Source organism: Halichoerus grypus, chromosome 1 (assembly GCF_964656455.1).
Source record: "Halichoerus grypus chromosome 1, mHalGry1.hap1.1, whole genome shotgun sequence".
Classification (NCBI taxonomy): domain Eukaryota; kingdom Metazoa; phylum Chordata; class Mammalia; order Carnivora; family Phocidae; genus Halichoerus; species Halichoerus grypus.
Window position 1 is genome coordinate 124,640,873 of NC_135712.1, and position 12,552 is coordinate 124,653,424.

General features: G+C 37.7%; 1 protein-coding gene across 12 annotated transcripts in view; it reads right to left on the bottom strand.

Annotated features, from left to right (window-relative positions):
* The window catches only part of CEP63 (centrosomal protein 63), a 58,036-nt gene that overhangs the window by 28,803 nt on the left and 16,681 nt on the right, over positions 1 to 12,552 (bottom strand). For 9 of the 12 annotated variants that reach the window (XM_036077064.2, XM_036077063.2, XM_078071641.1 and 6 more), the window contains exons 4-6: positions 10,422 to 10,517; positions 9,455 to 9,577; positions 4,973 to 5,086 (exon numbers count right to left, since the gene is read on the bottom strand). The exons of 1 other annotated variant lie outside the window; for it this stretch is intronic. In XM_036077064.2, coding sequence (XP_035932957.1) covers positions 4,973 to 5,086; positions 9,455 to 9,577; positions 10,422 to 10,517 — 333 coding nt within the window. The remainder of the gene's footprint in view (positions 1 to 4,972; positions 5,087 to 9,454; positions 9,578 to 10,421; positions 10,518 to 12,552) is intronic. 2 more of the 12 variants (XM_078071631.1, XM_078071633.1) reach the window with 2 other exon arrangements.

Sequence of the window (12,552 nt, forward strand, 5' to 3'; positions counted from 1 at the left end):
CCATGCTTATGAACTGGTTAGCTCACTCGGTTAAGCATCTGCCTTCAGCTCAGGTCATGATCCCATTAGAGGGGATCATGGGAAGATTAATTAGAAGAATTAATAGTTAAAATGCCTATCCTACCCAAAGCAATCTACAAATTCAGTGCAATCCCCATCAAAATATCAGTGGCATTTTCCAAAGAACTATAACAAAGAATCCTAATGTTTGAATGGAACTACAAAAGATCCCAAGTTGCCAAAGCAATACTGAGAAAGAACAAAGCTGGAGGTATTGTGCCCCCTAATTTCAAACTATACCACAAAGCTATAGTAATTAACACAGTGTGGTACTGGTATGAAAACAGACATATATTAATGGACTAGAATAAAGACCAGAAATAAGCCCACACTTATATCGTCAATTAATCTATAACAAAGAGACAAGAATAAACAATGGGGAAAAAGAGTCTCTTCAATAAATGATGGGAAAACTAGCTACACGCAAAAGAGTATTAGGTCACTACCTTACACTATATACAAAATTCAAAATGGATTAACTACTTGAACATAAGAACTGAAACCACAAGACTCCTAGAAGAAAACACAGGCAGTAAGCTCTTTGACATCAGTCATAGCAGTATTTTTTTGGACCAGTATCCTGTGGCAAGGGCAACAAAAGTTAAAATAAACAAATGGAATTACATCAAACTGAAAAGGTTTTGCATGATAAAAGAAACTGTAAAGAAAACAAAGAGGCAATCTACTGAATGGGAAAAGATTCCTGCAAGTCATACATCTGATAAGGGGCTAAAATCCCGAACATATAAAGAACATACACAAATTAATATCAAAAAAACAAAACCTGATTTAAAAATGGGTAGAAGACATGAACAGACATTTTTCCAAAGACATACAGATGGCCAACAGACACATGAAAAGATGCTCAGCATCACTCATCATCAGGGAGATGCAAATCAGAACCACAATGACATATCACCTCACACCAGTCAAAATGGCCAGTATCAAAAAGACAAAATAGCGAAAGTATTGGTGAGGATGTGGAGAAAAGGGAGATCTTATACAATGTTGATGGGATTGTAAATTGGTGCAGCCACCATAGAAAACAGTCTGGAGGCTCCTCAAAAAATTAAAAATAGAACTATCATATGATGCAGTAATCCCACTTCTGGGTATTTATCTGAAGAAAACAAAAATACCAACTCAAAGAGATATCCACACCCCTATGTTCACTGCCTCACTGCTTTAAATAGCCAAAATATAGAAACAACCCAAGTGTCCATTAATAGATAAATGGATAAAGAAGATGTGGGTATGGGTGCCAGTGTGTGTTTGTATTCGATTATAATGGAATATTACTCTGTCGTAAAAAAAAGAATGAAATCTTGCCACTTGTGACAACATGGATGGACCTAGAAGGCATTATACTTAGTGAAATAGGTCAGATAGAGAAAGACAAATACTGTATGATTTCACCTATATGTGGAATCTAGAAACCAAACATATTCCCCCCCAACACACAACAGTGTTTTTCTAGTAAATGTACATGACTGCAATGTACACTGCATAGAAGCATAGAAAAAGTTGGAAGAAATTTACACCAAAACGTTAATCATGATAGATCTCTAAGCTATGGAATTATGGGTGATTTTATTTAATTCTTGTCTCACTGACATCTTCTCATTTTTCTAAAATGAACATGTATTCTGTAACTTTAATAGCTGATGAAAAGAACTTGAACAAACATAGGACTCAACGATTGAGAAGTTATTGTGAAGTCCACTTGCAGATGTTAAAAAATATATAAGAAAAAAGTTGATATCAAGTTTTTAAAAACTGGGGGAAGTGTGGATGTTGATCTCCATTTATCTAATCTCCCAGATTTTCTCCCTTGACTGTTCAGTGGTGACTCACAGGTCACCAAAATGTAACATGTCAACCTTGACTGGATTCCAATTTGAACATCCAACTGTACAAAGACATAATTTCAGACAACTGGGGAAGTCTGAACAGACTGAATATTAAATTCTGTTAATAAATTATTTATTCTGTTATAATTTTTTGAAGTCCTTATCTGTTGGGAAACATGAAAATTTCTGTGATTTGCTTTGTAATATTCCAGCCAAAGGTAAAAAGTGGGGAAGGATGAAACAAGACTGGCAAAATGAGTTTGTTCGGTACAGTCTTAGCTTTGCAAGTAGAACAAGTTCTAGAGCTCTGTTATGCAATAACATGCACAGAGTTAACATTAATATACTCTTTAAAATGGTTAAGATGGTAAATTTTAATGTGTTTTCTACCACAATAAAAAAAAAAAAAAGGCCTAGCAAAATGATGGTAACTATTAATGCTGGGTAACAGCTATCCAGAAATTTATTTAAAAGTTGTTTTTTTTTAATGATGAGCATACAGCACTGCCACATACTGAATCATAGAAAGATTTAATTTTGTTTAGTTTGCTAAGGGGGAAAGAGAAATATAGTCTCAGTAATATTTTTTGAGTTAAGCAGGGAGAGTAGTTTTAAACAAACTATCAGGAGAATAATTCAAATACCCTTAGTAGGGAAAACAAATGTTGGCTTTTTAAAGGCTTCTTATTCTGGCCTATTTCAATCATGGTAAACAAAAATCTCACTTTTACTAGCAATGAAGTTTAATTATGCAAAGCAATCACAATAGTCATTTGAAAAAAGGATTTGCATCAATAATAAGCACACTCCACAGATGAGTAATTGAGAACTAAAAAGTAGGACTTGATTTTCTTTTTTTTCCAATCTGAAGGCTACAATTAGAGTATAACAATATCTTATAGCTATTTATGTTTGCACAGTGCTTTAGCATTCAGGTCAAAAAAACCGTGGTCTAGACATCCAGGATTTTATTGGCCCACTCTGACTGCATAGCTTGCTGCAGCCTAGTAAATAATTTTCTTCCTTGAGGTCGCTGTGGGCCCCCCTGCCATCCTGAGTGGAGTCACTCACAGCAGAGCCATTCACGGTACTTTACTGGCCAGCTGATATTTCAGGAGAATGATTACAAGCCAAAACATTACTGAGAGTTAAAGCAGCAAATAATGCAGATTGTTTGTTTTTTTTTAATTTTTAAAGCTTCCCTTCAGCTCTTTCAACTTATCGAGTAATTCCCTCATTCTATAAAACTGAGATAACTACTAACATTGACAGATTATCATGATATTAAATAGACAACATAGAACCACATATTCTAGATAACTGCCATGTAGAAGAAGCATTGAGACTGTGTCTAGCACACAACAGATGGTCACAAATATTTATTCCCCTCTATGTTCATTTCCTTTTATGTTCTTGGTTTTTAATTGAAAAAGCAAACATAGTATGTTCTAAGAAGAACTATCCCTAAATTAGATATTTTTTGGTTCTGCTTAAGTCACTAGTTCTTCATTTAAAAAAAGATTTTTTTTTAAATTTTATTATGTTCTGTCACCATACAATACATCATTAGTTTTTGATGTAGTGATCCACAATTCATTGTTTCCGTATAACACCCAGTGCTCCATGCAGTACGTGCCCTCCTTAATACCCATCACTAGGCTAACCCATCACCGCACCACCCACCCCTCTAAAACCCTCAGATTGTTTCTCAGAGTCCATAGTCTCTCATGGTTCATCTCTCACTCAGATTTCCGCCCCCCCTTCATCTTTCCCCTCCTTCTCCTAATGTCTTCCATGCTATTCCTTATGTTCCACAAATAAGTGAAATCATATGATAATTGACTTTCTCTGCTTGACTTATTTCACTTAGCATAATCTCCTCCAGTCCCATCCATGTTGATGTAAAAGTTGGGTATTCATCCTTTCTGATGGCTGAGTAATATTCCATTGTATATACGGACCACATCTTCTTTATCCATTCATCTGTTGAAGGGCATCTCGGCTCTTTCCACAGTCTGGCTATTGCCGACATTGCTGCTATGAACACTGGGGAGCATATGGTCCTTCTTTTCACTACATCTGTGTCTTTGGGGTAAATACCCAGGAGTGCAATTGCTGGGTCATAGGGTAGCTCTATTTTTAATTTTCTGAGGCACCTCCACACTGTTTTCCAAAGTGGCTGTACCAACTTGCATTCCCACCAACAGTGTAACAGGGTTCCCCTTTCTCCACAACCTCTCCAACATTTGTTGTTTCTTTCCCTGTCCATTTTTGCCATTCTAACTGGTGTAAGGTGGTATCTCAATGTGGTTTTGATTTGAATTTCCCTGATGGCTAATGATGATGAACATTTTTTCATGTGTCTATTAGCCATTTGTATGTCTTCTTCAGAGAAGTGTCTGTTCATGCCTTCTGCTCGTTTTTTGAACTGATTATTTGTTTTTTGGGTGTTAAGTATTGAGAAGTTCTTTATAAATCTTGGATACCAGCTCTTTATCAGTAGTGTCATTTGCAAATATCTTCTCCCATTCTTTAACTAGAGTTCTAAAAAGTGTTTCTGTTACCACAGAGATATTGCTTTTAGTCAGTACACTTATGAATGCAATGTGAATCTCTTGGTACCTGTAGGCCAACAGGCAGCCAGGCTGAAGCTCCCTGGCTGAGGCATCTCGGCCAAGGTACCCCAGTTACTAGAAATGGAGCAAGACACAGAAGTGGAGCCAAGGCAAAAGCCAGAAACAGCCAGACTAGAGACCCAAAGAAATGGAAAGGGAGACAGAGAAAAAACCGAGGTAGAAAGAGAGAGAAAGGGAGGGACAGAAGGGCAGAAAAAGGGAAGACCAAGATTAGGAGAGTGACATGAGTGTGAGGGTGGAGTGAGCAAGACAGAGAGGGCAAGAGAGAGCACGAGAGAGGAGCGAGCAAGCAAAAGAGTGCGTGGCACGAAGACATGCGTGGACACGACTGTGGACATGAGGGAGCAAACAGGGACTACATTAAGCTAGTGCCAATGCCATCAAGACTTCTCCGCCTCTCATTATTTTAAAATGGCTTAAACCAACCTGAATTATCTCTGATTGTTCAGCCAAAGCCTTCCTCTGTGCCTCCAGAGAAGACACCTGTTGCTGATAAATCAAGCGTTGCTTCTCCCAGTCCAGTGATTTCTGACGAAATTCCTGAAGAGGCAATTAAGGTACTTAACTTGTAAGTGCTTCCCCTTGCAGTCCCTGCTTCCCAGATTCACTTTTAATTTTTTCCCCTCCTCCCTGGGTACACACGCACGTTTCTCCCCAGCAGGAGCCCCATTACTCACTTAGCTGATAGAATTGTAGAGCAATACTAAATTCCTGACATACTGTGCCTCTGGATATCTGTCTTCCTAAATTTAACACACTAATGGTGAAGAGTATGAAACACAGATGCTAAATCCTAGGTTCGTGATGATTTTCATAGATTTGCTGCCACCTAAAGGTTGTTATCGTTGTTAGTGATTTTTCAGAAAACTGATCTTAAGAGAACTAAAATCTCAAAATATGATTATGGGGAGATCCCACTACCCAAATTCTTGATATCCAAACCCAGAAATTGAACAGATCAAATAAATTTTCAGATGAGTCCCTGGGTAGGCCAATTCTTACTTCTAGTATCTGAAATTCAGGAACAAAATAAATTCAGATAATGTAATACCCTTTGATATCCAAATTTTTACTATCTCAACAGAAGAACTGCAAAGACTTGAATTACAAGGGGATATCTGTACTAAATTCTAACAGATATTTCTAACCCAAAGCCAAACAGTCAAATTTCATGATGGATCACTTCCAGTTGATAAGAAAATGAGCCCAATATTTATGAAAATGGGGCAAATCAAAGGGATTTCTATCGCTGTCCTCCAGGATCCTCAACTCCAGCAGTCTCAAACTAGTTTGGGATAATCACTGTTAACCAGCTTTCTGAAAGTCACTCACTCATTCATTCTCCAAAAATGCCAGGAACTGTTCTAAGTGGTGAGGCTACAATAGTTAACAAAACAAAAAGTCAAGCCCAACTCAACTGGCAATAGGCAACACATTCATTGTATAATACATTAGATGATCAAACCTGTTTTGCAGAAAACGGAGCACAGAGTGCTCAGAGATGGGGGTTGCAATTTTAAAAAGGGATGGCATTTAAGTAAACTCCCAGGGAAATGGGGATGAAGTTATACTATTCTGGGAAGGGAAAGGCAAGTACAAAGGCTTGAAGTGGAAGCATCCTGGTACATTTAAGGGTAAGCAAGAAGGCTGGTGTGGCTCAAATGGAGTAAAGGGAAAAGCAGGTAAAGAAAGGTCAGTTAACAAGGAGTGAGACTATGTAGGTCATCAGGATAACTTTGGCTTTTAAGAGAAGGTACTGGAAGGTTTTTGTAAAGGAGAGGACATGCTTTGACTTACAACAGAATCATTCTGGCTGCTGTGTGGAAAAAAGAGAAGTCGAGGGTCACGCTAAGGCTTTCAGCTTGAAAAGTTGAGGAATGGGGTTGCCATTAAACAGGAATGGTGTTGGGAGATGGGGAAGAGAAAACCAGGAAGTTTATTTTGGATGTGTCAAGTTTGACACGGGTTTAGACATTAAGGTGGAGCTGTGAAACAGCTGAAACAGGCAGTTGGAAATTATTCTGTAGCAAAAAGGACAAATCAAGACTGGATATATATATGTGGGAATTATCAACATATATACAGTGCTAAAAACTATGAGACTGAATGATATCACTAAGGGAGTGAGCATAGATACAAAAAAGAAGAGGTCCAATGATACAACACCTAGGGTATTCCAATGTTAAAAGGTTGGGGAGCAAAAGAGATTGAGAAGGAGTAGCTAACAAGGTAGGAGAAAGCCCAGGAAAGCGTGGTTGTTCTCTAAGTCAAATCAAGAAAGTGTTTTAAGGTGGAACTCATTGGTGACCTACATGTAAATAGCTTCCAGAGAGTGACGGGGCAAAATCTTTACTGAGTGGATGCAAGAAAATGGACAAAAAGGAACTGGAGACAGGTACAGATGCCTAAAGCAGTTTAGTTATAAAATGAAGGAAAAAAATGGGGCAGCATCCAGAGGAAGAGAGAGGTCAAGAGAGGATATTTAAGAGGGGAGAAATCTGGATGGTGGTGGAAAACATCCAGTAGGGAGGAAGGGAGGAAGCAGAAAAGAGAATGGCTGGAGCCATGTCTTAGGTAGGGGCTGGGGAGAGTATGGACAGTTCCACCAGCAGGAAGGCAGAGTATATGGACACAGATGCAAATAGTTGGGCAGACTCAGTGTTGGAAGTCTGTGAAAATTCTCTTCTTATTGCTTCCATTTTCTCAATGAAATGGAAAGCAAGATCATCACCCAATGGCGAGAATGTGGGGGAAAGTGTTGAAAGTTTGAGAAAAGAGAAAGTATAAAACAGACATTATAGGGGCGCCTGGGTGGCTCAGTTGGTTAAGCGACTGCCTTCGGCTCAGGTCATGATCCTGGAGTCCCGGGATCGAGTCCCACATCGGGCTCCCGGCTCGGCAGGAAGCCTGCTTCTCCCTCTCCCACTCCCCCTGCTTGTGTTCCCTCTCTCACTGTCTCTCTCTCTGTCAAATAAATAAATAAAATCTTTAAAAAAAAAAAAAAAAAAAAAAAAACAGACATTATGGCAAGTAGCAAAGTGAGGGAAAATGTAGTATGATTCTAGAAAGCATGAGAAACTCTTTGAGGTTAGTGACCATGAATTTAAAATGAGGCCAATCAGCATGATTATGTTTTTCTCCAGCCATGTTCTGTTAAACATGGCAAGTAGAGAGCGGGCAGAAAGCTGGATTTAACTAGAGTTATGGTTTTGCCAAGCAAATATGATGAAGGAAGAAAGGGACACAAGAGTTGAAGGGGAATGTAAGGAATGTAACCACGGTATTTAAGCTGTGTAAGGACTGACGCGTGAGGACATGAGGTAGCTATCCAGCAGTGAAAAGGTGTCAGAATTCAATCACTTGGGGATGGGGTCAAGTGATTATTGACAGTCAAGAGATTAGTGAGACTAAAGGGAATGAGCTGAAAAGAGAAGGATGGTAGTTAAAGAATGAGATGATTAAAAATGTGATTCCAGGAAGGTTGTAAGTTTGGTAATGATGACACCCAAGGAATGGCAGTGGGAATGGGTAGATGAGACAAGGAGGAGATCAAGATGTCTGTGGAGGACACCTAGGAATTCAAAGAGCAGGGTATTATAAGCATCATCCCTGTGGATACTGAAATCCTCAAGAATTATGACAAGTGTAACACTGGAGAGAGTGACAATGCCCTGGGAGCTGAAACCTCTGGGCCAGGAAGTAACTCGGGGATCAGAAGATGGCTACTTTGGTTGTATGTATACTGGTTGCGGGGTACAGGCTGATGACATGAAAATCAAAGATGAGGTTCTGAGGTAGAAATAAAAGAGAATGAAAATGAGCGGCAAGAGGAAGATGAGGGGTTTGGGAGAAAAAAGCGCAGATGTCACAGAAGATGGCTGGAGAGAAAGCGGTAGCATAGCCCTCGGAGTCTGAGCTCTTCAGATGGATCAAAACAGTAAGATGTAAAAGAACATTAAATACAGAAATTACAATGCTAAGTTGTAATAATGGCATTTTTGTGGGTGAAAGGTCGCCCTGACAAATTGTAAGCAATCATAGAGAGATGTTGAACGATGTTTCTCAAATTGCAAGCAGCCAGGGGAGGTGGATAAAATGCATATTCCTAGGTCCCATGTCATACTACTGGAGCAGAATCTCTGACAGCCTAAACAGGACCTCAGGAAGTCTTAGGTACACTGGAGAACCAATGGCATGGACAGAGGAGGGGAGTGGCAGATGCAAGGGAAAAGAGTGACAGCCCTGCACTGTTGCTTCATCCACCTTGGGCAGTGTTAACTCGCCGCCTCTGGTAAGTCATGTAGGAATCAACACACAATAACCACAGAGTTATTCAGCCTTAATAAAAACAAAGTCAGCAAAGAGGGGGGTAAATGGCTTACTACATCTAAATGGGAACTGAGGATAAACAACCTGATATGCACAGTACTCTGTACAAAAAGCCATGTACTTTCAACATTTACTAAGCCCCAACTCTGTTAGGTGATAAATAAGACAAGGATACTGCCCATGGAGGACTGCTAGGAACTGGTGGTCAATATTTCTCAATATTGGCATTCTGGGTACAATAATTCTTCCTGTGTGGAATGGTCCTGGGCATGTTTAGTGTCCCTAGTTCCTATCCCCTCAACACCAGTTTCACTCCCAGTCATTTGAACAACCAAAGCAATGTCTCCATATATTTCCAGATGCCCTCAAAGGGTGGTACTGCCCTACTGAGAACTACTGAGAACGAGTAACCCCATCAACCCCAGGAGACCAGGTGATGACAGGGTGTACCTCTGAAATAGCTCCAGGGCAGTCCTGGAGATGGCAGAAAATTGGTTTCAGAACTAGTACTATTAGAAACAGCACCTTCCTACAGTGAGGTTGACAACCACTATGAAGAAATTATTACTATGAACATACCTCTATTTTTCCAGTTAACCTCTCAATTTCAGACCGATCTTCCCTGTGATTTTTGGCATTTCCTCTGAAGTCCCTTACATGCTTTTTCTGTAGTTTTTCATAGCTTCTCTTCAGTCTGCCTAACTGTAGACACAGTTATTTCTAGACTTAAAATTTAAGAATTTGTAAACAGTGGTGGTGGAACAAACTGGTATCATGAAAGCAAGAGCAGTGCTAAACAGTACTATCGAAAATAGACTGAGCATGTTAGATTTGCAAATTAAAACAATTCAAACCTGCATATAAAAAATAAACACTAGAAGAGAAAGATACTGCATCGAAGAAAAAAATTGAGGGAAAGATACTCTTTAAACAAAACTTTATTATTACAGTGGCTTTGCACTTAAGAATCCCATAAACTAACCCATGATAAAAGCAGCAAATAAAAACTCCTTTCCTCTGTAGTTCTTGAGCCATTCTCCTGTGGAACACTGATATTCAATAAGCAGGAGAGGAGTTTTTTGGAATAAAGTAAAAAAAAAAAAAAAAAAAAAGCGGTTTTTTTTCCCAATCTGAAGAATAATATTGAGTTGCTAGAATTCTTACTTTTCTTATTTATCCCAAAATGCTTCTGAATATATTGGATTCTCCATTATTTAAAATCTAGTAACTGATTTAACTCAAAATTAAGATATTTAATATAGGTTCCTGGTATCAATATTTCATAGTATTATACAAAAACAGCTTTATTTCTTTCAGGTACTCAACTGAGAAACACATTTTAGAATCCCTGTTTGGATAGTACCAAACGTATAATTCGACAAGTCTCTTTTGCCTGAATTTAAAGAACAGAGAAATAGATTTCTACCCCTGTATCTCCCATGGATTATATACTTCCCACTTTATCAAGTAGAAACAGGCACATTAACAAAATTCTAATGGTTAAAGAGACAGAATTATACAACACATAATAGAATTAAAATCTCACTTCTTCATGTAGTTTCTTTAACTCCTGCTTATAGTCCATGGCCATCTCTTGTTTGACTTTTTCATGTTCGTCTACCTGTTGACGCAACATTACAACCTAGAAGCAAAAAGGTGGTAGTATTTTTCATTACTGGCATTGAAACAATATCTCTGAAACATAAAAATAGGAAATAATCTTCATGCTTTTCCATAAAAACAAGTTCTCAACTATATATTGTAATACCCCACTTCTTAGGAAGTCAAACATCTAATTATTTAATAACCTTTCTAAAATTTCTAGGTTTAGATGAAAACTTGCTCTGTTGGATTTATTCTCCCCAACAATTTTTATTAAAAAAAACTCATAAAAAAATTAAGATATACAACATTATAACAACCTTGGAAACTAAGATACTGAACAAAAAGTCAGTGAAGCTTCAAGAAAAAAATTATATAAATTAAAGTACAGAATAGTAATGTCAGATGGAAAGACAGCAAGAGACTTGAAACTGCTTAACCATTTACCTCACTTCAGAGAAATCAGTTCCACCAACCAGAGTAAGGACATTATCCTAACCCATTTTTCAATGGTTTGATACCAGCCACAGCTGGTTCATGACCAGCCCTCACCTCCATCAATATCCATTAGTCTTTCTCTACGTCTCTCCATAACTGGTTAGAATTTCATCTATTAATAAGTAAGGAGGGAGAGGGAGAATGGGGAACACTAGGTAATAATCACAATACAGAATGGCAATTTCAAAAACAAAACAAACGAGAAACAGATCTCAAAACTTCTCATCATTCACCTATATGTGGACTCTAAAAAACAAAACAAACAAAACAAAACAGAAATAGATTCATAAATACAGAGAACTGGTAGTTGCCAGAAGTGAGGAAGGCAGGGGGATGGGCAAAATAGATGAAGGGAATTAAGAGCTACAAACTTTCAATTATAAAATAAATAACTCTCAAGGATAAAAAGTACAACATAGAGAATATAGTCAATAATACTATAATAACTTTGTATGGTGACAATGGTAACTATACTTATGGTGAGCATTTCATAATGTATATAAATAACAAATCACTATGTTGTATACCTGAAACTAATATAATATTGTATGTATTAATTTAAAATAAAATAAAAACTATCAATCACCAAATACCTTAGCACTCATATTCTAATAAGTAATATCAATAAAGGAGAAAATAGAGGCATCTAAATCTTTGGGGCAATAAAAGTTCTCATCACACACACAAAAGTTTTGTAAGTACATATGGTGACAGATGGTAGCTAGACTTACTGTGGTGATCACTTCACAATAAATACAAAAGCTGAATCATTACATTGTACACCTGAAACTAATATAATGTTTTATCTCAATTAAAAAAAAAAAAAAAAACAGAAGTGGCGCCTGGGTGGCTCAGTCGTTAAGCATCTGCCTTTGGCTCAGGTCATCCCAGGGTCTGGGATCTAGCCCCGCATCGGGCTCCTTGCTCAGCAGGAAGCCTGCTTCTCCCTCTCCCACTCCCCCTGCTTATGTTCCCTCTCTTGCTGTGTCTCTGTCAAATACATAAATAAAATCTTTTAAAAAAAGAAAAAAGACTTCTAAAAAAAACCAAAATTCTTATAAGAACAATTCAATTTTGCTGTATCTTTATAAACACCAAATAATTGAGTTTAATTATTTTTACCCAATTGGACAATTTTCATCTTTTAATTAGGCTATTGTATGCAATTACATTTAATAGACCTACAAGGTGCCCCCCATGATCTGAAAGTAGAGTGTTCCTATGAAACCTTTTGCAAGTCAAAATGGCTACAGCAAAGAAGCAATGATCATTTCATAAAAGTAAAAATCTTCTTCAGATTTCTTTCAGCTAGCGAAAACAAGTACTGATAAGTCTTTCGTAAAAGCAAAGTGGTGTAAGGCGACCTTTCAGATAGCAGGAGAAAGCTCCATCTGGATTTAAATCTCTCATCTTATTAAGTGCAATGTGTACTTAATAAGCTATATGATCCATTTTTCTCACTTTTCTTGCCTTCTTTGGAAATGATAACTTCTTATCATTTCATTTTTCTCCTGGATTGTAAAATATATACTCCAATAATATATCAATATATACTTTTAATAGTTCTCTCGAGATTA